Consider the following 22,190-nt stretch of genomic DNA (forward strand, 5'->3'; position numbering starts at 1 on the left):
TTAAGTAATTTATAGTCATTTTTAAAAATTCAAAATATCACATATAAGAAAAAAATCTAAATTTGTATTATATTCTTAATGTGATTGTTTAATTTATTTTAATAATATAAAATTAAACAAAAAAGAGAGAGGATACAAAATTGTTATCAAATATCTATTATTCATAATCATTAATTGTCATATATATGTTAATCATATTAGATAATTCTGTAACTTTTATTTAAGGAAATAAAAATATTCTTTTGTACACTATTAATTAATTTGATAGTTAGTTTAATAAAAATCATAGTATATGTTTATATGGACCAACTTATTTTTCTAAGAATTCTAAGAATCATTCTCGTGATGACACGTGGTTACGAAAACATGTTGTAATGCTCCACGATTAATATATAGAGGATTTTCCGCTAGAAGGAGTGGCATACCATGTTTACATGGCGATGACTGTAAGTGGGCATGAGCAACCTTTGGCCACTTTTGTCACATCGACTTGCCCAACTCTAAGTCTTGCAGACACAAATCACCGAGAAGAATTCTGCCATAGAAAACAGCAGTACCCCCGCGGGTGATCCCATAATTATCTCATAGATCCTTACGCCAAAAGAAGGATGGAAGAATACTCCAAGCATTTGGAGTAGAGCATACACAAGCTGTCACAACTTGAAGCCTAGAACTTAGTTATCTAATAAAAAAATTCAGCCCTCAACACTATGGCTCTAACTGGTCACCATTAAAATAGGAATATGAATGAGTAGTAAATGGATGAATAGGAACAAAATAAAATGAATGAAAATGAATATTTATTCCTTTTGTTCCATATCAATTTTGATAAGAAATGTTTTTCTTCTATAGTTCCTTAAAATTCAAGGAATGACAAGGAATCAAACGCAACGAAAATTCTCCATAAAAGGTGTACTTTTTAATGAATGAGTAGGAATTGACTATTCCCCTTAATTCCATATGTCACCATTTGGACCCTATAAGAAAGAAATGATGTAGGTTCCAAACCTGCGATCGACCTATGCAGCTCATCGATACTCCAGCTAAAGGAGACAACATGACTCAACGGGCTTTGCTAGTGAATGGAAAGCCGACGAAAAAACTGGTATCACGAATATAAAGACTTCTCGGTGTTGCTTCCCCTATCCAAAGAATCGCTCCATACTCTTACGCGGATACTCCTTTCGCCGATGAGATTGCCATGATCTAGATGCAGAGAAAATAATCCTTCCTGAATATGAGAATGTATATGATGAAATCAGTGATCCATGTAATCACGTGGCCTAGTACAAACGACGGATGCTTACTTCAACTATCTAGAAAGAACTCTAAGAAGCCCATATGCAAGATTTTTCGTTCAAACTATGACTAAACCCGCCCTGAATGGTACATCAACTTTCCCAACTGATCAATACACTCCTTCGCAGCTCTGGCCGAACAATTTGTGGAATAATTAGCAAGCAAAAGAACTAAGAAAAGACGGCCGAATATCTATACGATAGCCTTCAACACTAGGTTGAACCCGCTTCAACCAGAAAAATGTATTCATCCAGAAAAATGTATTATCCCCGGATGTAACGCCTCGACAACCATCACTGCCTTCAAGAGATGCATGTTGCCCGATAGTGACATGTACAAGAAGCTTACCAATTATCAATGCAGAACTATGGAGGACGTATTGTCTACAACTTGAGCACTAATAAAAGGTGAGGAGATTCAACATATCAGTACAAGCATTCCCAAAAGCAAAAACCCTGGATCGCGAGAAATGAGAAAAGCGATAAGGATCGTTGAAGATACCACCATCGTTCATAGACAAAGCCGAAGGAATTGCATTATCGACATGTCAAGACATCTCCAGTCTCTCCATCTCAAATCAGAATTGGTCAACATTATGAGGTAGATGTGTCTCCAAGTTAAGTGATTTCCGAAGAAAGCACCATAAGCATTCTAGAATACAAACCGATGGGGTGAATTCTATAACGGCCAGTGTCATAAAACGAAAGATTGTATCTTACTGAAAATTGAAATCAATGAACTATTAATGAAGGGATACCTCCGGAAATTCTTCTTCCGAAAAGGCCAAGAACATCCTCAACAACACATAAGAGAACAACAAATTTAGTTTCATGTGGTTTTTAGCTTTGTCTGTTCTATGTAACGTAGATTTTGTTACTTTTCCTTTAATTTCCAGGCGCTTGTACTGTTTCATATTCTCGATTTTCGGGTTGGTTTAAGAAATAGAGGGTGATGGAGAGAGGGAAAAACAGCTCTCCAAATTTCGAAACAATGATCGTTAGCGATTGATCACTGTTACCAACCGAACAACAAACAAAATCAAAAATGTATGCAACCGTTTACAATTTATACGAACGTCGTGTGCTTACAGTGCGAGGGCCTAAGAAAAAATATAAAAGTTAAATATTTTAATCGTTCATGTGTTGTCTACTTTGCACAACTTCCACATATACTAGGGATAAGTCCTTTGACATTATTTTAAGGACAAATCTCCGAAATAACACATTTCTAAGTTTATGTCACAAAAATAGCGTCAAAAACTAAAATGACCAAAATAGTATTTTATCTTTTGAAAAATTTAATTTTTTTTTATTTTTCAAAATTTGAAATCTTATCCCAAAACCTCATTTCCCAACTCTAAACCCTAAAATCTAAACCCTAAATCCTAAACCCTAAACTCTAAACTCTAAACCCTAAATCCTAAACCCACCTCTTAACTCTAAACCCTAAACCCTAAACCCCACCCCTAAACTCTAAACCCTAAACTCCGCCCCTTAACTCTAAACCCTAAACTCCGCCCCTTAACTCTAAAACCTAATGTCTAAATTAATTTACCATTGAGGTATAAGTGTATATTTATCTATTTTGATCAAACATTAAGTGTTATTTTAGTCATTTTTATTCTTAGATGCTATATTTGTGACAAAAACTTTTTTAGTGCTATCCTAGTCATTTTCTCTTATTTTAACCCATAACCGCTTGGCGAACTCAAGACAACCCGTCTCGGATACTGTTTTCATCCATGTTGGTTCATGCCTCCTCTTCCATATTTTATTTACATTCAAACTGTGTGTTTTTTTGCTTCCACTTAGTTTTAGTTACTTGTTTAATAATTTAAAAATTCAATAGATATATTGATATCAAAAATATGTATCTACAACTTAGGCTCCGATTGGTGATCATGTCAAAAGAAACAAATTATAACGAATTCTTTGTTCTTCAAAATTCATACCAGCTAGGTTAAATTTTTGATAAGTATATCCCACTCTTTTCCTTTTAATTTCTCATGGAAAAATGGATTTACAAAAAAAAGTTTTCCTCAACAATTCTGACCTGGAACAAAATGAATAAAAATTCTATTTTTTTTATTGTTTCAGTTCCTCGAATGAAAATTTATACTTTCTTTTGTTCATTTTTTTTTTTCATTCATTTGGTGGTCACCAATCAAAACCCTAGTCATTCAGTTATTGTACAATTTTTTTTAAAAAAAATATTGTACCAATGTTTTTCGAACTTTGTTGTTCCAATGTTTTTTAAAATGATATTGTACAAAAAAAAATATTCATTTTGGATATATGCATTTAAAGTACTATAATTACTGTAAATGTAAGTATGCAACTCTGTGTTGTAGTGAATAACTAACAAACTCAATTCTAAATTGAATAGGAAATGATTAAACAAATAGAAAAAATATAAAAGTATTTATTGAGAAGAAAAAAACTAAGTTCAAATAGAAATAATCTATAAAAATGAACCAATCACAATCTATAAAAATGAACTAAATCACAATATATCCGAAACTTATATGATCAGAATTGAGTAAATCATTGTGTTGGGGTTAAAACACAGTGCAACGGAATGTAACGGCCGATCGTGTTCCCCTGACCTTGTGTGAACCTGTGAGGAAAATACTTCGACGATAGTAGGATATAATATAAGCAGAAACTAAATGAGACAAGCACTTTTTAACGTTGGAAAACCTCCTAGATGTGAGAAGGAAAAACCAACGGGACCATAGTCCACTCAAAAATCTACTATATAAATGGTTATGAGTACAACCACGTACTCCTTTTTCAATACCCTGAACAGAACAGAGACTCTAGGTACAAAGAGCTATCTCCAACACAAGAACAACAACAACAAGAGAGCAACACAAAGAGCTTCAAAACAGGCAGCCACAAGACGACCTCAGCTCACTAGGATTCCGGCAACCAGAGACTAATCCCACCGTACAAATCCAGGATGAACAAGTCAACAACACCTCTGCCAAGTTTCAGCTCAATCAGAGAAGATCCAACCGTTGGATTTACCAAACACTCAAGACAACACTGATGAAGAATTGTGACGACCAGCTTCACTAAAACCCAGACAACAGAAGCTCCAACCATTGAAATCCAAATCCCTTCCGTGAACCTTTAACCCACTGACTCAAGAATCTTCCCACAAAATATCAGCCCAAACAGGATCCGTTTGACCCTCCAAATCTGCCTTGACAAACCCAAACAAAATCTGTCTTCTTCTCTCCTTTTCTCTCTTTTGTCTAATGAGTCTTCTTAAGCACTGTTATTTTTTGTGTCAAGTCTAACCACACAAATTAGGTTAAGAGACTTTATATAGTGTCTCACTAACCCCAAAGGCCCAATACTAATCTCATGGACTAATACCAATGGCCCAACTTCCAAGTTTGGTTATCACCAACCAAACCCAATGAGTTTCCACCATCTAGAAGGAACCCAACAAACTCCCCCTCCGACTAGGTGGAGGAAACAACCATTCCGGCTATCCCTCGGCATACTTCAAGTTTCCCCCTCGGCAAAGACTTTGCCATCATATCAGCTCCATTATCTCATCCGTATGAACTTTCTCAAGTTGCACTTCCTTACAAGCATCCACATCTCGTATCCAATGATACCTCCTCTGAATGTGTTTCGACTTCGAATGAAATGTAGAGTTCTTCCCAAGACAGATAACGCTTTGATTATCACAAAGCAACACATACTTTTCTTGCTTGAAACCGATCTCTTCACAGAAGTTCTTCAGCCACAACAACTCTTTACAAGCTTCAGTTGCATCAATGAACTCTGCCTCAGTGGTAGATAGTGCAACGCACTTTTGCAGCCTTGACTGCCATGCCAAAGCTCCACCCGCAAACGTTACCAAATAACCCGAAGTAGACTTGCTAGAATCAACATCTCCAGACATGTCAGAATCAGTGAAACTAACCAGCAAAGGCTTCTTTGCCCCAAATGTAATCTTCAGATCAGAAGTCCCTCGGAGATATCTCAAAATCCACTTCACCGCATTCCAATGTTCTCTTCCCGGATTGGAGAGAAACCTGCTGAAAACTCCAACGGCATAGGCTAAATCCAGTCTTGTACACACCATGGCATACATCAAACTACACACTGTAGAAGCATATGGAACCTTCTCCGTATCTTCCTTCTCCGCATATGTCTTCGGACTTTGTTGACTGCTCAGTCTTAAGTGTGGAGCAAGGAGGAGTACTCAACACTTTAGACTTGTCCATGTGAAACCGCTTAAGTACTTTTTCAATGTACCTCTCCTGAGATAAGTGAATCAGCTTCTCACCTCTATCTCGAACAATTCTCATACCGAGAATCTGTTTCGCTGGACCCATATCTTTCATGGTATAGGACTCACTTAGCTGACCTTTCAGCTCCTTAATTATGTCCATGTTCTTGCCCACAATCAACATATCATCGACATTCAGCAACAAGATGATAAAATCATCCTCACCAAACACCTTCACAAATACACAATGGTCTGAATCAGTCTCTGCATAATCATGCTCTCCCATAACAGACTTGAACTTCATGTACCACTGTCTTGGTGCTTGCTTCAATCCATAAAGGCTTTTCTTCAAGCGGCAAACCAAATTTTCTTTGCCCTTTTTCACATAGCCTTCCGGTTGTTCCATGTAGATCTCCTCCTCCAAATCACCATGAAGGAAAGCAGTCTTCACATCCATTTGCTCAACCTCTAGATCAAGGCTCGCTGCCAATCCAAGCACAACCCAAATGGATGACATCTTCACAACAGGAGAAAAGATTTCATCATAATCAATCCCCTTCTTTTGGCTGTAGCCTTTCACAACCAATCTAGCCTTGTGTCAAGGTGGCAAATTGTTATCCTCATGCTTAATTCTGTACACCCACTTATTAAGCAAAACCTTCTTGCCCTTAAGCAAATTCACCAACTCAAACGTGTGATTCTCTTCAAAAGAATCCATCTCTTCATCCATGGCTCCAAACCAAATATCTCTGTGTTCATCCTCCAAAGCTTCTTCATAGCTTTCTGGCTCTCCCCCATCAGTAAGTAATACATACTCACTAGGATCATACCTTGTCGACGGCTTTAGACCCCTCTCGGATATTCTAACAATAATATGTTGGTTCTCAGCAGCTGGTGTCTCACCATGATTGTCACCATGATCACCATTGCCGTCTTCATGTGCGGGAGCATCTGCACTGGGTGTATCATCCTGAACCTCAACCTCGACCTCACCGTGGACTGATGTAGAAGGAGTAGCCTCTATATCGATCAAACCCTCAAAAATCTGAGTTGGATTTTTGAACTTGTCAATGTCCTTTATCGTTTGATCTTCCATGAACACAACATCTCTGCTCCTTACGAGCTTCCTCTCAACGGGATCATAAAATCTGTCCCCGAACTCATCCTGACCATAGCCGATGAACACACACTGCTGTGACTTCATCTCAAGCTTCGATCTCTCATCCTTGGGAATATGAACAAATGCCTTACACCCAAAGACCCTCAAGTGACTTTAAGAAACATCCTTACCAGTCTAAACCCTCTCTGGAATATCACCCTCCAATGGAGCACTCGGTGACAAATTCAACACATGAACCACCGTGTTCAAAGCTTCTCCCCAGAAAGTCATTGATAAGCCTGACTGTTAGATCAAACATCTCATCCTCTCGACAATTGTCATGTTCATCCTTTCAGCCAACCCATTCAACTGTGGAGTCTTAGGTGGTGTGAACTGATGCCTTATTCCATGCTCTTTGCAATAAGCATCAAATGGTCCAGAATACTCTCCACCATTACCACTCCGAATACACTTTATCTTCTTCCCCGTTTGTCTCTCAACCAACGCCACAAAATACTTGAAATATCCCAGCACCTAATCGTTCGTCCTCATAAGAAATACCCACAACTTTCTTGAATGATCATCAATGAAAGTCACAAAATATGATGCGCCGCCAAGAGATCTTGTCCTCATTGGACCACACACATCTGAATGTACCAGATCCAGTACCTCGGGTTTTCTAGAAGGCGCAGAAGACTTGAAAGATACCATGTGTTGTTTTCCCGCAAAGCAATGCGAGCACTTCTGCAGGTGCAAACCAGAGATTCCTGGAATCACCTCATTCTTAGACAGCACAAACATTCCCTTCTCACTCATGTGACCGAGTCTCTTATGCCATAACTCCATGGCACCATCATTCTCCACCGCATTAACAACGTCTTTGGAGACCGTAGCATGCATCCAATAGAAGGATGAAGACTTCTCACCTCGAGACACAATCAAAGAACCACGATAGAGCATCCATTTACCACCACCGTGCAAACTAAAATAACACTCATCATCAAGTCTTCCTGTCGATATCAGATTCATCCTAATATCAGGAACATGCTTAACATCCTTAAGCACCAACCTAGTCCCAAAACTAGTTTCCAAGCATATATCACCAATGCCAGCAACCTGAGCCATCACATCATTTCCCATCTTCACAGAACCATAATTACCTGTAGTATAGGTAGAAAACAAATCTCGCTGTGATGTTGCATTAATGGCATCACCCTCAAGAAGAATGAGAAACTGATCGTCGGTGACAGTCATCCGATCCACCTTTTCTTCTTGATTTCCTTGCTGCTTGTTTTTCAACTTCCATCAATCCTTCTTCATGTGCCCTTTCTTGTGACAGAAATAACACTCCATATTAGCAAATTTATTAGATTTGCTTCTGCTCCTGTTCTTATCTCTCTTGGGATCTCTACTCGAACTCCTCTCCCTTAACTCAGTAACATAAACATTTGAATGTGAACTGCTAGCATTCGACTGTCTTCTTGCTTCCTCATTAAGAACACTGTTCTTCACTAAATCCATCGAAATAACACCTTCCGACGCGGAGTTACAAAGAGACATCCTGAAAACCTCCCAAGAATCCGGTAAATTACTGAGAAGCCACAGACCGTGGATCTCATCATCAAACTTGATGCCCATATCAGATAGCTTATTGAGCAACCCCTGAAACGCATTCAAGTGATCCATCATCGGAAATCCCTCCTGATACCTCAGCTCAATCAACTTCTTGATCATGTACATCTTGTTATTTCCGGTCTTCCTAGCATACAACTGCTCCTGCTTCTTCCACAAAGAACGAGCATCCGTCTCAGTCTCAATATGATGCAGAACATTATCATCAACCCACTGCCGTATCAACCCACACACTTGGCGATGCAGCAACTTCCACTCTTCATCCGTCTTCTTCTCAGGTTTCTTCTCCACGAAAACTGGAACATGGAATTCTTTAACAAAGAGCAGATCCTCCATCTTGCCCTTCCATAGATGATAGTTAGCACCATTCAAGCTTATCATCCAACCCATATTCTCCATCATTCACAAAAGCAAATAATAACCCGAAGTTATCAAACCCAAAGATCTAAAACCAGAAGCTCTGATACCACTTTGTTGGGGTACTTAAAACACACAGCGCAGCGGAATGTAACGGCTGATCGTGTTCCCCTGACCTTGTGTGAACCTGTGAGGAAATTACTTCGACAATAGCAGAATATAGTATAAGCAGAAACTAAATGAGACAAGCACGTTTTAACGTTGGAAAACCTCCTCGATGTGAGAAGGAAAAATCAACAGGACTGTAGTCCACTCAAAAATCCATTATATAAATGGGTATGAGTACAACCACGTCATCCCTGTTCAACACCCTGAACAGAACAGAAAGTCTAGCTACAAAAAGCTATATCCAACACAAGAACAACAAGAACGAGAGAGCAACACAAAGAGCTTCAAAACAGACAGCCACAAGACGACCTCAGCTCACTAGGATTCCGGCAACTAGAGACTAATCGCACCATACAAATCGAAGATGAACAAGTCAAAAACATCTCTGACAAGTTTCAGCTCAATCAGAGAAGATCCAACTATCGGATTTACCAAACACTCAAGACAATACTGCTGAAGAACTGTGACGACCAGCTTCACTAAAACCCAGACAACAGAAGATCCAACCTTTGAAATCCAAATCCATTCGGTGAACCTTTAACCCACTAAGTGAAGACGCTTCCCACAAAATATCAGCCCAAACATGATCCGTTTGACCCTCCAAATCTGCTTTGACAAACCCAGACGAAATCTATCTTCTTCTCTCATTTTCTCTCTTTTGTCTAATGAGTCTTCTTAAGCACTCTTCTTTCTTGTGTCAAGTCTAACCACACAAATTAGGTTAAGAGATTTTATATAGTGTCTCACTAATCTCCAAGGCCCAATACTAATCTCATGGACTAATACAAATGGCCCAACTTCCATGTTTGGTTATCACCAACCAAATCCAATGAGTTTCTTCCATCTGGAAGCACCCAGCATATTGAACTTTGTTTTGAAGTGATTAACTAGTTACTTATATATTAATCCAACAAATATCATTTTATACGAAGGGCTCCCGAAAATTACAATTATATGAGGGGCCTAAGGCCATTGTTATAACTATAAGCACAGCTCTATATACGAGCAAACTAAAACTAGACCTAAGATGGAAGCTTGGAACTATGGTATGATTCTAATCTACCGTAAAAATCCTACGAGAAAAAATGCAGTGAAATAACAATTTTAATATCTCAAAACCTCTTTCTGTCTCTACTATTATTATCCCAGTTGAAAAAATCAAAAGATAAAAACAGTCCGAGGGAGAGGAAACGGTGGTCCGACGCAGCCGTGGCGCCTATCATCAGCTACTGTCTTTTTACCATTGATGATTTATCTAGTCTCAACCTTTGCTGCGTCGTTGGTTTGTACATGGCACTTGTTTTTTTCTTTTGAGCAAAAACCTCTTTCCGTCTATGAAACTTGTTTCATTCCTACTAATTCCAAACTATAAGATTTCTGGTCTTATATTGTATAATAGTTTTTGAAAGCCTTTAGTTAAAAAAAAAGTTTTCATTCATCTCGTTAAAAAAAGAAAAGAAAAAGAAGAACAGTAATATCGGGTTCGGCCGGTTTGGCTTTTATTTCTGGTCAAGGTCCCGATTTGGGTAACGTTAGCATTTTATTGGAAACTAGATTTTGACCCGCCCTTTCAAGGACGGATTTTTTTGTTTTAAAGTTTTTGAGAAATTTAACTTTTATATTTATTTTATTTTTTGTAATCATATTTATATTTAATGTTGATTTAATTGAATATAATTTTTGGTAACTACATTAAATATGTCAAACTGCATAACTATACACTATTATATGCATTTTAGAATTTTTATTAAAAAAGTTATAAAGTCTGCAATATTTTATATTTTTTTATTAGTTACCTAGCATAATAGTCAAAAATATCCATATTTAAAAAGATCCAAAAATCAAAGTCTCATATTCTATTAAACCTATATACTTAAACTTTTCTTAAAATGTTATATCCAAAAACTAATATGAAATTCAACCTACACCGAAAACCGAACAAAATATTTGAAAAGTGTTAGAAAAAAGATAAATTCTAATATATTATGCTGATTAATCAATTATATATTTGTGTATTTTCTGTAATCATATTTGTGTATAAATCTTACTCAAAATCTATTTTATAAAATAATAGCAATTTAAAAGTTGATTAAACTTACGTTCAGTTCTTTGTAATTATATGTATGTGTACCGGTTTCTTTGTAATCATATTCTATGTTCTAGATTTTGACCCGCGGGTATAATGTTGGTTTGTAATTTTTTTTGTATTTTTTATGTTTCTATAAATATGTTTCTAGAAATTTAATTTATGTCTAACTATTTCTTCTTTTTATTTAAGGAGCTTCTTATTATTCTCTTTATATAATTGTATCTAATTTTATTTAAACTATAATTAGAGAGGTATCAATAAATGTTACATATTTAGATAAACATAAAAAATTACAAACCAACATTTGATCTGCGGATCAAAATCTAGGACAGACAATATGATTACAAATAAACGGGTACACAAACATATAATAACAAAGAACCGAACGTATGTTGGATCAATTTTTAAATTTTTATTATTTTATAAAATAGATTTTGATTAATATTTATACACAAATATGATTACAAAAATACACAAATATAAAAATTAAATTTAAAAAAAAATTAAAAACATTGAAGGGCGGGTCAGAATGGTTAATATGGTCTTCAATAACTTTAAGTAAAATCACATTTAATAAATGTTGTTAATTAAAATAACTTATTTAAACTCTGTTAAGCTGAATGAGTTTATATGAATTTTCTATTTCTATTAAAAATCCACTAAAACCCTGTTAAACCCTATTTTAACATTATGTGCTTTGTAAATTAATAGAGAGTTACGTTTTTTAACTCTGAAACTAGAATATTATATGCAATAACATAAAATAAAGAATTATATTTCATTTTTGAAAGAGTAAAACATGGGAATAATTAGCTGGACATAACATTTATAAATTGGCATGATTCTGATTTAATAAAATAGATTTAAATTTTAATATACGACTGTTAAAAACAGTATATGATTTAAATAGACTAATATATACCTTAACATTCATTAACTATGTTGATATTAGTATTATTATTGGGACTGTGTTAATGGTGTTCATATAGGTCCTGATTTAATATGGTCTGCAACAGATTAAAATGATAATTTGCTTTAATAATTATAATTCGAATATCGAACAGTGTAATATAATCAAAAATAAAAGAATGATGTCAGAAAAAAGAAAGGACTGATTATTGTTGAATTTATAAACACCGTAGACTTTGACATAAGTGGATCCGGAAATGACGGAATCAAATGGAAGTTATAAACAAAATCATGGTCATATAAAGAAATAATAAATGGTGCAGTTACAAAAAAAATGACCCTTAAAAAAAAGTTGGTTATATAAAGAAGTAATAAATGATGAAGTTATAAAACAAATTACCCCTAAATAAACGGAATACACAATTGGACTCTACTTTTATCAATGGGTCACACTGTTGTTTTAATAGAATAGATATGGTACTTTATTTTCAATTCAAACAGTAATTTAAAAAAAAAAAAATAACAAAGTATTGTTACAATTTTGTTTAGTAATAAAACAGTAATGAATAAATAGATTAAATAAAAAAAAATGTTTTTCATAAAATTAGAGTTATTTAAATTCGTATATAATTATAATTACTTTATTATTACACATAATATTACACATAATAATTTGTATAGCAATTAAAAATGGGTTATGCAAATCAAAGTCCATTGCCCAATTTTAATGGGTTTCGTAAAAATTTAATTTTGCATTTTGTTTTACATTTTTTGTACGGGTATATTTTTGTTTTACATTTTTTCAGAAATTTAATTTTCATTTTTGTGTTTCTATTTTTAATTATATTTGTGTTTTTCTTTGTAATATTTGTGTATAAATCTTAATTATAATCTGTTTCATAAAAAAATAGCAATTTAAAGTGCTCATAGAAATACACACCGCAAGCGTTGAACAATATGTGTGGTCAGTGTTTTGAAATTCGATCTGGATCCGCGGTTTAACTGGTAAACCCAGTGACCTAAAATAAATTCGGTTTGAATTTTGTGAGAAGAAACAATATTTAAAAAACTAACAAAACCCGCAAAAAACCCAGAATCCGGTTATCAGTTGAACCACTAGTTAAACCAATTGATAACTTTTACTTCTTTTTTTTATAATTTTAATTATGTTTTTAAATCTGTTTTGTATACTTTTTAATTAAGAAATTAGGTTTTTTTAGTTTTGTTATCGACAATTTTACTAATGATGTTTTATTTTTGGTTTATTTTGATTTGAAGTTTAGTTTTGTTATTCACAATAGACGTACAAATATTTATGAAAATTTAAGTTTTGATATTTTTTGTTAGATGTCATAAATCTTAACTTGTTGTAATTTTTTTTTAAATAATCTAAACTATTTTTGATATTTTATATGTCAAATGAAATTAAATATATAAAAACTAAAATTAATTATTTACTAAATATTTTTAAACATACAATATATAGATATCCAAATTATTATTTTATGTTTTATAAAAAAAATAGAATCTCACTTTTTAAAAACAACAACATGACCTATTGATATAGGTATGGTCCAACTATTTTAATACAATTATTAAAATTTCTTATTAATTATTCAAGAGAAATATTCTATAAAGAAAAACATAAATATGACTAAAAAGCACAAATATAAAAATTAAATTTCTAAAAAATTATAAAACAAAAAAAATATATCTGCCATTTAAGGACATGTCAGAATCTAGTATATATTTATTTTCATAACTAATATTAAATATATAATAAAATTTATTTATTTATTAATCTGTAGTTCATCTATGGTTGATCAGATGATCCGGTGACAAGTGATCCGGTTCAGTTTCTGACGAAGTGGATCCCGAGTATTTTGTGATTAACCGGTTGCTCGATCTAGTTAAAATAAAAAATGGGCAAAGATCTATAAAGTGCATTTGTTTCTAAAGCCCACATCTCTACATCAAACAAAATAAGTCCAATAACCCAACTTCCAATTGCAAACGCAAAAGATAAAGATGAGTTAATAAAACAACAGGTGTAGGACACATGGAATGCCAAGAAGAAAGGTCGATGAGCATCCTTCGCCGGCTTTGTTCATCCACCGTTTTAGCATCACCGGTGACGATTTCCACTGTAATCGAAACATGCTTATCAATTTCTAATCCACGAATACCGTTAAGATCCTCAACGAACCACCGTAGAAGACCTTAAACAGATAAATTCAGTTATCTTCACCTAGATTTGCTTCTCTTCTTCCGCGTCTAACTACATCTCAAATCGCCTTCACCATTGAACACTTCACCCCACTATCTATCTAAAATGGCCATGACCATCCATGGAGGAGCTAATGCATCACTATCGCCGGATTGAAAAACTCTACAAAAGAGCTTTTATTTGCATGTTCAATTGAGATTCCAAGAATAGAATTGGGTTTCTGCAACTGGGTTCAATCTCGAAAAATTGTGTGTTCATCAAAAATCAATAATCTAACTTATTTTTGTAGGAAGAAACGTAACTGTTTTGGTTATAGGCAAAGAAAAAGTGGAAACTGTTTTTGGCATTGACAATAAAACGTCGGTAGTATTTTATTATAAGGTTTTTTTAAATAAAGTAAATAGACGGTTGGATCCTACTTTTATTAATTGGTCACACTGCTGTTTTAATAGAATAGATGTAACCAATGTTGGAAAGAAATAATATTTAATTAAATAGAAAAAGAGAGGTCAAGTGGGGCAACGTTCCGAAGATTTCAAAAAACGGAAATCAATCCAAACCGTTAATCAAAACGCTCCCTTAACCCTCCGATTATATCTATATCGTCTCCTTGACACAACGTCTCACTTTCTCTTTACCCCTTCACACCCGATTTCAAAATCCTCTCTCTCTGAGTACTCAATCAGATGCCGTTTATTTCCGAAACTGCTAGCGCGATTAAGCGCCGGTTCGGATTCAACGACCGGGGCGCCACGTCGGAGTCGGCACGCGCTGTGCCGTGCACGCCGGATCCAAGCGCCGTATCGAGGGAGAACCACGCTCATCATCAGTCCATGGTTCGAAGAATGGCGGATTTGGACGAAGAAGCAGAGATTAGCGCTGGATCTGCACAGATATCGAGGTCTCACAGCTTCGAGTTCAACGAAGATCCGGCCTTCTGGAAAGATCACAATGTGCAGGTGCGGTAGATATTTGATTCAGTTGGTTAGGGATTCACAACTATTACACTGATTCTTGGCTAAATCTTCTAGGTTATCATAAGAACCCGTCCACTAAGCAGCTCAGAGATTTCAACACAAGGGAACAACAAATGTGTTAGGCAAGACAACGGCCAGGCAATCACTTGGATTGGGAATCCTGAAGCTCGTTTCACTTTTGATCTTGTCGCTGACGAGAATGTTACGCAGGTTCCTCTCTAATAGTAATACCATTCCTTCCTTTTTTAATAAGCATTAACACACTTCCTCATTATCTCTTTCGCTCACTTACAGGAGAAGATGTTTAAAGTTGCTGGAGTACCTATGGTGGAGAATGTTGTGGCTGGCTACAACAGCTGCATGTTTGCTTATGGCCAGGTGAGAGCTTCTTTCTTTTCTACATTTCTACTAAGTTCCAGTCTGCGACAATAATAAGTTCCCCTTTTTTTTTTTTTTTGCAGACGGGAAGTGGCAAAACTCACACTATGCTTGGAGATATTGAGGGAGGAACACGTAGACATAGTGTCAACTGCGGGATGACTCCTAGAGTTTTTGAGTTTTTGTTCTCTAGGATCCTAAAGGAAAAAGAGGTCCGCAAAGAGGAGAAGCTTCACTTTACTTGTAGATGCTCATTTCTGGAGATCTACAACGAGCAAATTCTTGATTTGTTAGATCCTTCTTCTAATAATTTACAGGTATACCAAACAAACCCTCTGCCTTGTTATCTATGAGGGATTAACTTAATCCTCCTCCTCTTTTGCAGCTTAGGGAAGACCACAAGAAAGGTATTCATGTTGAGAATCTTAAGGAGATTGAAGTTTCAAGTGCCAGAGATGTGATTCAACAACTAATGGAGGTAATTCATTTCAAACTGCAGACTTTGTTGCTTTCTTTTGCAACTAACACAAATTCATCTCGGTTTATGTGTAGGGTGCTGCAAACAGGAAAGTAGCTGCAACCAATATGAATCGTGCAAGTAGTCGATCTCACAGTGTTTTTACATGCATCATTGAAAGCAAGGTAATCAATTTTACTTGTTGAGCAGAGTTCTTCCGCTGTATTTCTAAAACTGATACTATGTATATATCTTCTAACCTGTCCTGTGCTTTCTATTAGTGGGTATCTCAAGGCGTTACTCATCATCGGTTTGCACGGCTTAATCTTGTTGATTTAGCTGGATCTGAAAGGTAATATCAGCTCAAAAATTCTACAAGCGAACTTCCGTCCTTAAGATATTCTACTAACATACATGTGGATACAGGCAAAAGAGTTCAGGAGCTGAAGGTGAACGGCTCAAAGAAGCAACCAACATCAACAAGTCTCTTTCAACATTAGGGTAAGAATATATATTTTTTCTCAAGCGTCAATTATTCTACTTTAGTCGTTCTTATGTAGTTCTAATGATTTGTCCCTATAATGACTTTTCAGGCTTGTGATCATGAATCTTGTTAGTGTTTCCAATGGAAAATCAGTGCATGTTCCTTATAGAGATTCAAAGCTTACATTTCTGCTCCAGGTAAATTATTTCCTAAATGTTGATGTCTGCATTTACAGTTCTGTAATCTCTTTGCTGTCATTCTTACATACCTGCAGGATTCTCTTGGAGGGAATTCAAAGACGATAATAATTGCTAACATAAGCCCATCTAGCAGGTACATATTACTCTTGCGTCTGTTAATCATTCCCTGAAAGATTCACCGGGCTGTATCTCATGGTCCTTTTTCCCTGATTCAGTTGCTCGTTGGAGACCCTAAGTACCTTGAAGTTTGCCCAGCGTGCAAAGCTTATTAAGAACAATGTAATGGAATTATTCCTTGGTATTGTTGGTTAAGTCATGGATCAGATATAGGGCATACGTTTAGTTATATTAATTATATTATACTCAACAGGCAATTGTCAATGAAGATGCATCTGGAGATGTTATTGCAATGCGGCTACAAATCCAACAGCTAAAGGTATATTTTTCAGCAAAGACTGTTTATTTTTCTCTCCCACGGACCTTTTCTGAGGTGTTGTATATACAGAAAGAAGTATCCCGCTTAAGAGGTATCGTTAACGCTGGAGTAGACAATCAGGACATTGACACTGCCTCAACAATGAGTTGCCCTGCTTCTCCAATGTCTCTTAAGTGGGATGGGTTCAATGGATCATTTACTCCTCTGACGACTCACAAAAGGACGTCTAAGGTTTGACAATGGTTTCCCCTAAGAATATGATCTCCAATGTTCAGCATTTGGCTTGTTCTTAACAATTTCACTTGCATGGGTTTGTAGCCAAAAGACTACGAAGTTGCACTAGTTGGTGCTCTCAGGAGAGAGAGGGAAAAGGACGCTGCATTACAGGCTTTGACTGCTGAAAATGAGGCCTCAATGAAGTTGGTACGCTAGAAATATACTCCTCGTTTGGGATTGATTCATCAGAGGAATAATTGAGGAAAGAAAGATGAAAATTGACGAGTTCATAATTTTATTTTCTCCAAACAGGAAAAGAAAAGAGAGGATGAGATACGCGGGCTGAAAATGATGTTAAAGCTCAGAGATTCAGCAATCAAGAGTTTACAAGGGGTAGCTTCAGGAAAGATCTCTGTTGAAGCACATCTGCAAAAAGAAAAGGCTGACCTTTTGAAGGAAATTGAGGTGCTACGTGCTCAGGTTGATAGAAATCAGGAAGTTACCAAATTTGCCACGGAAAACTTGCGGTTGAAAGAAGAGATCCGAAGGCAAGACACTTTGAAAATTCCTTATCTTTCCTTAGATTTAACTTTTACTCACCTTATGGTTATGAAACTTTTACTTGCTACACAGATTGAAATCACAATGTGAGGAAGGTGAACGGGATATCTTGAATCAACAAATTCAAGTGTTACAAGCTAAGGTGAATAAAATAATCTCTCATTTCTAGACCTCAGAAGTTTTCTTTACGGTTTGAATTAGCATGTAACTTGGATCTATAATGTACAGCTGCTAGAAGCCCTTGATTGGAAACTCATGCACGAATCAGATTACTCCACGGTGAAAGATGTTACCATCAGCAACATGTTCTGCTCGAACCAGGTATGGGCTTAAATGTCTTTCATCTGTGCTGGTAAGTACCTCACAAAGTATTATATTCTGACACTTGTTGTTATTGTATTGTTGCAGAATCAGGAGTCAAAGAAACTTTCATCAATCCAAGATGAGAATGAATTCCTCCGGATGCAGGTTATTCTTGCCTTCTGTCGAGTTTTCTTCTCTCTTTAATTTCGATGAAAACAAACTCTAACTTATGGCTTGTTTTTGCTACCTGAAGGCGATTCAAAATCGAGCAGAAATGGAATCTCTTCAGAAATCATTAAGTTTCTCCATCGACGAGAAAGAGAGATTGGAAAAGTAATTTACTACACATACAGCATGTATTTCAGCCATCAAGCCTCAGCTCATCTCTTTGGTTTTTCTCTTTCAGGCTTGTGGAAAATTTGGCTAAGCAGCTTGAGGGAATAAGATCCTCAGGCAGGGTTGGCGATGGTGATCAGATTGAGGTTGAAACAATGGTTCAAGCCATTGCATGTGCTAGTCAAAGAGAAGCTGTAGCTCACGAGACAGCAGTCAAGTTGTCGAAAGAAAATGAGGAACTGTGCCAGAAGATTAAGGTCCTGATTGAGGACAACAACAAACTTATAGAGCTGTATGAACAAGTAGCCGCAGAAAACAGCTCCAGGGATTTGGGGAATACCGAGACAGATTCATCAAGTAATAATGCTGAAGCTCAGAAGAACAAAAGTTGTGATATTACTCTGGAGGTTGAAAAAAGTGCAGCAGAGGAACTGAAGAAGATAATTGGAAATCTGGAGAATCAGCTTAGCGAGATGCACGAGGAGAATGAGAAGCTAATGAGTCTGTATGAAAATGCCATGAAGGAAAAAGATGAATTCAAAAGACTGCTCTCTGCTCCTGCCCAAGAGAAGCTTATTGAAGCTGATGCCAGTGACAGTGACACTGAAATGGAGTTGTGTAATACTACTCCTTCTGACAGGTCCACAGGAGATTTAAACTCAGCGAGGCTGAAACTCGAATTGGCGCAGGAAAAACTTTCAGTCTCTGCCAAAACCATTGGAGTGTTCTCTTCGTTTGAAGAGATCATGGTGGAGATAATCAAGTTGTCAAAGCAAAGCAAAGAGGCCGAAGACAAAGTTAAGGGGCATCGGAAGGAGCTAGGATTAATTGAAGCTGTCTCTGATCAAACTAAAGCAAGAAAAGAAGTTGCAGAGAGAAAGCTGGCTGCTCTCAGATGCTCGCTATCAAACTTTGTATCATCGTCAGCTTACTTTCAACAGCGAGAAGAACGGGCAAGGGCGCGTGTGAAGGCATCGTCAGATAATCTAAACCAGAAAAATGAAGAGCTCAGCGTTCTCCAATCTTATAAAAGAGAAGTCGACGCGGCAATGGGTAAGATCCAACAATCCGAGGCAGAGCTGAAGAGTAACATTGTAATGCTGAAGATAAAAGTGGATGAAGAGAACAGGAGACACGAGGAAGAGAAGGTACTCTGTGCGATTGATAACATTGAGAAGATCAACACTCCTCAGAGAAACACTCTGCTTACAGGGAAAGCCACAGATCTGCTGAAATCCGAGGAAGAGAAAACAAAGCTCCAATCAGAGATGAAGCTTTCTCGGGAGAAACTGGCTTCGGTAAGAAAAGAAATTGATGACATGAACAGAAAGTCTTTGAAGCTGGAGAAAGAGATAAAAACCGTAGAAAAAGAGATAGCGAAGAGATCAAAGACGAGATCGGAATCAGAGAGGGAATTGGAACATACTATCCAGGAGAAGCAGTGTCTTGAAGAGATGGAAGAAGTAGGGATGTGTGAAATACAAAGCATGATAATGGAGATTCACCAGCTTGTCTTTGAGTCAGATCTTAGAAAAGAAGAGGCGATGATTGTAAGAGAAGAGCTAGGTGCAGAGGAGCATAGAGCCAAAGATATCCACAAGGCTACAATGGAGACAGTCGATGATGCGTTGAAGGGGAAGAGCGGAGGAGAATACATGTTATCAGGCAAGGTTGAAGAAGAAGTAGGCAATGTTTTGTGTTTGGTTCACGATGCCGCCAAGTTGCTTGAAGATTCTCATTGATTAGGAGTGGCACTCGACTCGCAAGTACCTTTTTTTTCTTTTCTATCAGCTCTATAAAACTCTTTTATTTTTGTAATCGAGGAAGTATATCACTTCCTTTTCTTGGAAACTCGGGTCGTTTACTTGACACTTGGAAGTCTTATCAGAACAAGTGAAGGAGCTCTCTAACTTGTTAAGAAGAGTCGAGTTTAAATGATATTACTGAGCACTTATTATCTAATGATCTGGAAAGTCTTAACACTTGAGCAGAGGCAGGAGGTGGATGAAAGAACGTCGCAAATGACCATAAATATAGAAACAAAAGATTGATGTAGATCAATGACAAGCCTCAAAGGGGCATTTTATTTGGACAGCACACAAGTCTACGAGAGAGGTTCACAAAAGAGGCAACATATTTTCACCGAAAAACTTAACTAGCATAAACCGTGGAAAACAATGTGATCTTGAATTTGAAGCTGATGCAGGTCAGTCGCCCGCCATTCTTGTCCTTTATCGTCATCTTAAGCGTATAAGTACCCTGTTTCAAAGAGCGATTAGTCAAGAAGCCTAGCAGATAATGATGGGGAAACTCTCAAGAGAAACAGGAAGATGACTTACGGGTGGTGTAATAGAAGGCAGTGTTTGGGAATGAGAAAGCACAAAGGTGCCAGGTGCGATCGGGCAGGAAGACTCATCGCAGAGATCATGAGTTTCGGTATGGATATGAACTCCATAGAGTGAAACACTGATCACTACTTCTCCTCCAGAGATGTCTACATCTATTCACACCAAGGAAATGTTGACAGACTGAATGTATGTATGTTGTAAACTTTTAAGAAGCAGGGAAGGAAAAGCTCATACCAGTAGAACCAGTGATCTTAAATGTTGCGGCTTTGCCACTCACAACAGGGTCAGGAGAGATCTCCACACCTGTGACCTTAACGGGATCGAGCCTCTTATCTACAAGAGTCAAACGTACGGAGAGCAACACTTAGGCTCCATGAATTTAATTATCTCACACTCAAGATTTATCTTTAACTAAATGAATCCAATCAAATTCAAAGCTGACAAAATGGAGCATGCTCTAAATTAGTCTTATATAACCAAAAATCCAGAGCAAAAGATGCAAAATTTAATCGAGCAACCCATCCCAAAAAAAAACTAATCTAGCAGGTATCCTCGAGGGGAGCGTAAGAAGAGGGTTTAGAAACAAACCGCAGTTGTGGAAAGAAGTGGCGCGCAAAGAAGGTAAGAGGAAGAGTGAGAAGAGGAGAAGAAGCAGAGGCTGGGCGTAAGAAATCGCCATGGATGAGTTGGGAGGATTTGATGAAGCTTGCCAGCCGATTTTACAGGTGTTGAAAGAGTTTGGTATGTTTGACAATGAAATTGGAATCTAACGGTTTATGAATACTCCTTGCCATCCAACGGTTCCAGTTTTTAGTACATAAAAAATAAACGAAGAAGTTTTTAAAAATCGACAGCCATAATATAGTCAGCTTGGTCGATAATTAGTGCAGATTTTGTTATGGCGATACAAAGTTTCTTTGAAAAGGGTTTGTTGCCAAAGGGGGTAAACACGACAATCCTTGCTCTTATTCCTAAAATAACAGGAGCTAAAATGATGAAGGATTATCGTCCCATCTCCTGCCCCAATGTTCTATACAAAGTGATCTCAAAGATCATCACTAACCGTATGGAGAAGCTCCTTACGAATTTCATTAACCTCGACCAGTCTACTTTTGTCCAAGATAGACTTCTCATGAAAAAACTTTTCTTGGCAGCAGAGCTTGTGAAAGACTATCATAAGGACTCAATCTCTCGAAGATGCGCGATATAGATTGATATTTCAAAGGCTTTTGATTCAGCGCAATAGACGTTTCTCTTCAACACAATAAAAGCTCTGGGTTTACCTCAAAAATTCATACATTGGATCTCGCTTTGTGTCACTACACCATCATTCTCCATTTAAGTTAATGGTGAGCTGGCCGGTTTTTTCAGAAGCGAGAGAGGCCTGAGACATGGATGTTTCTTTCGTTTGAGCTTAGTTGGGTAATTTTCTTTGTTTCCAGGACTTAATCAATGACAAAGTT

General features: G+C 36.7%; 2 protein-coding genes across 2 annotated transcripts; one reads left to right on the forward strand and one right to left on the reverse strand.

Annotated features, from left to right (window-relative positions):
* The first annotated feature begins 14,660 nt into the window (after positions 1-14,660).
* Positions 14,661-20,529, forward strand: LOC106335405 (phragmoplast orienting kinesin 2). Its single transcript, XM_013773922.1, has 20 exons — positions 14,661-14,990; positions 15,063-15,218; positions 15,303-15,386; positions 15,470-15,703; positions 15,772-15,864; positions 15,939-16,028; positions 16,125-16,195; positions 16,270-16,344; positions 16,437-16,524; positions 16,602-16,660; positions 16,743-16,806; positions 16,898-16,963; positions 17,033-17,194; positions 17,282-17,386; positions 17,492-17,727; positions 17,813-17,882; positions 17,969-18,061; positions 18,149-18,208; positions 18,297-18,376; positions 18,450-20,529. Exons 1-20 carry the CDS (start codon positions 14,718-14,720, stop codon positions 20,119-20,121), a joined length of 3,831 nt encoding a protein of 1,276 aa, XP_013629376.1. The 5' UTR covers positions 14,661-14,717; the 3' UTR covers positions 20,122-20,529.
* Positions 20,385-21,487, reverse strand: LOC106335406 (putative phosphatidylglycerol/phosphatidylinositol transfer protein DDB_G0282179). Its single transcript, XM_013773923.1, has 4 exons — positions 21,316-21,487; positions 20,962-21,060; positions 20,719-20,879; positions 20,385-20,638 (listed from the first exon to the last, which is right to left on the reverse strand). The coding sequence occupies exons 1-4, from the start codon at positions 21,404-21,406 to the stop codon at positions 20,531-20,533; spliced, it is 459 nt and encodes a 152-aa protein (XP_013629377.1). The 5' UTR covers positions 21,407-21,487; the 3' UTR covers positions 20,385-20,530.
* Between the last annotated feature and the right edge of the window lie 703 nt (positions 21,488-22,190).

Source organism: Brassica oleracea, chromosome C3 (genome assembly GCF_000695525.1).
Source record: "Brassica oleracea var. oleracea cultivar TO1000 chromosome C3, BOL, whole genome shotgun sequence".
Taxonomy (NCBI): domain Eukaryota; kingdom Viridiplantae; phylum Streptophyta; class Magnoliopsida; order Brassicales; family Brassicaceae; genus Brassica; species Brassica oleracea.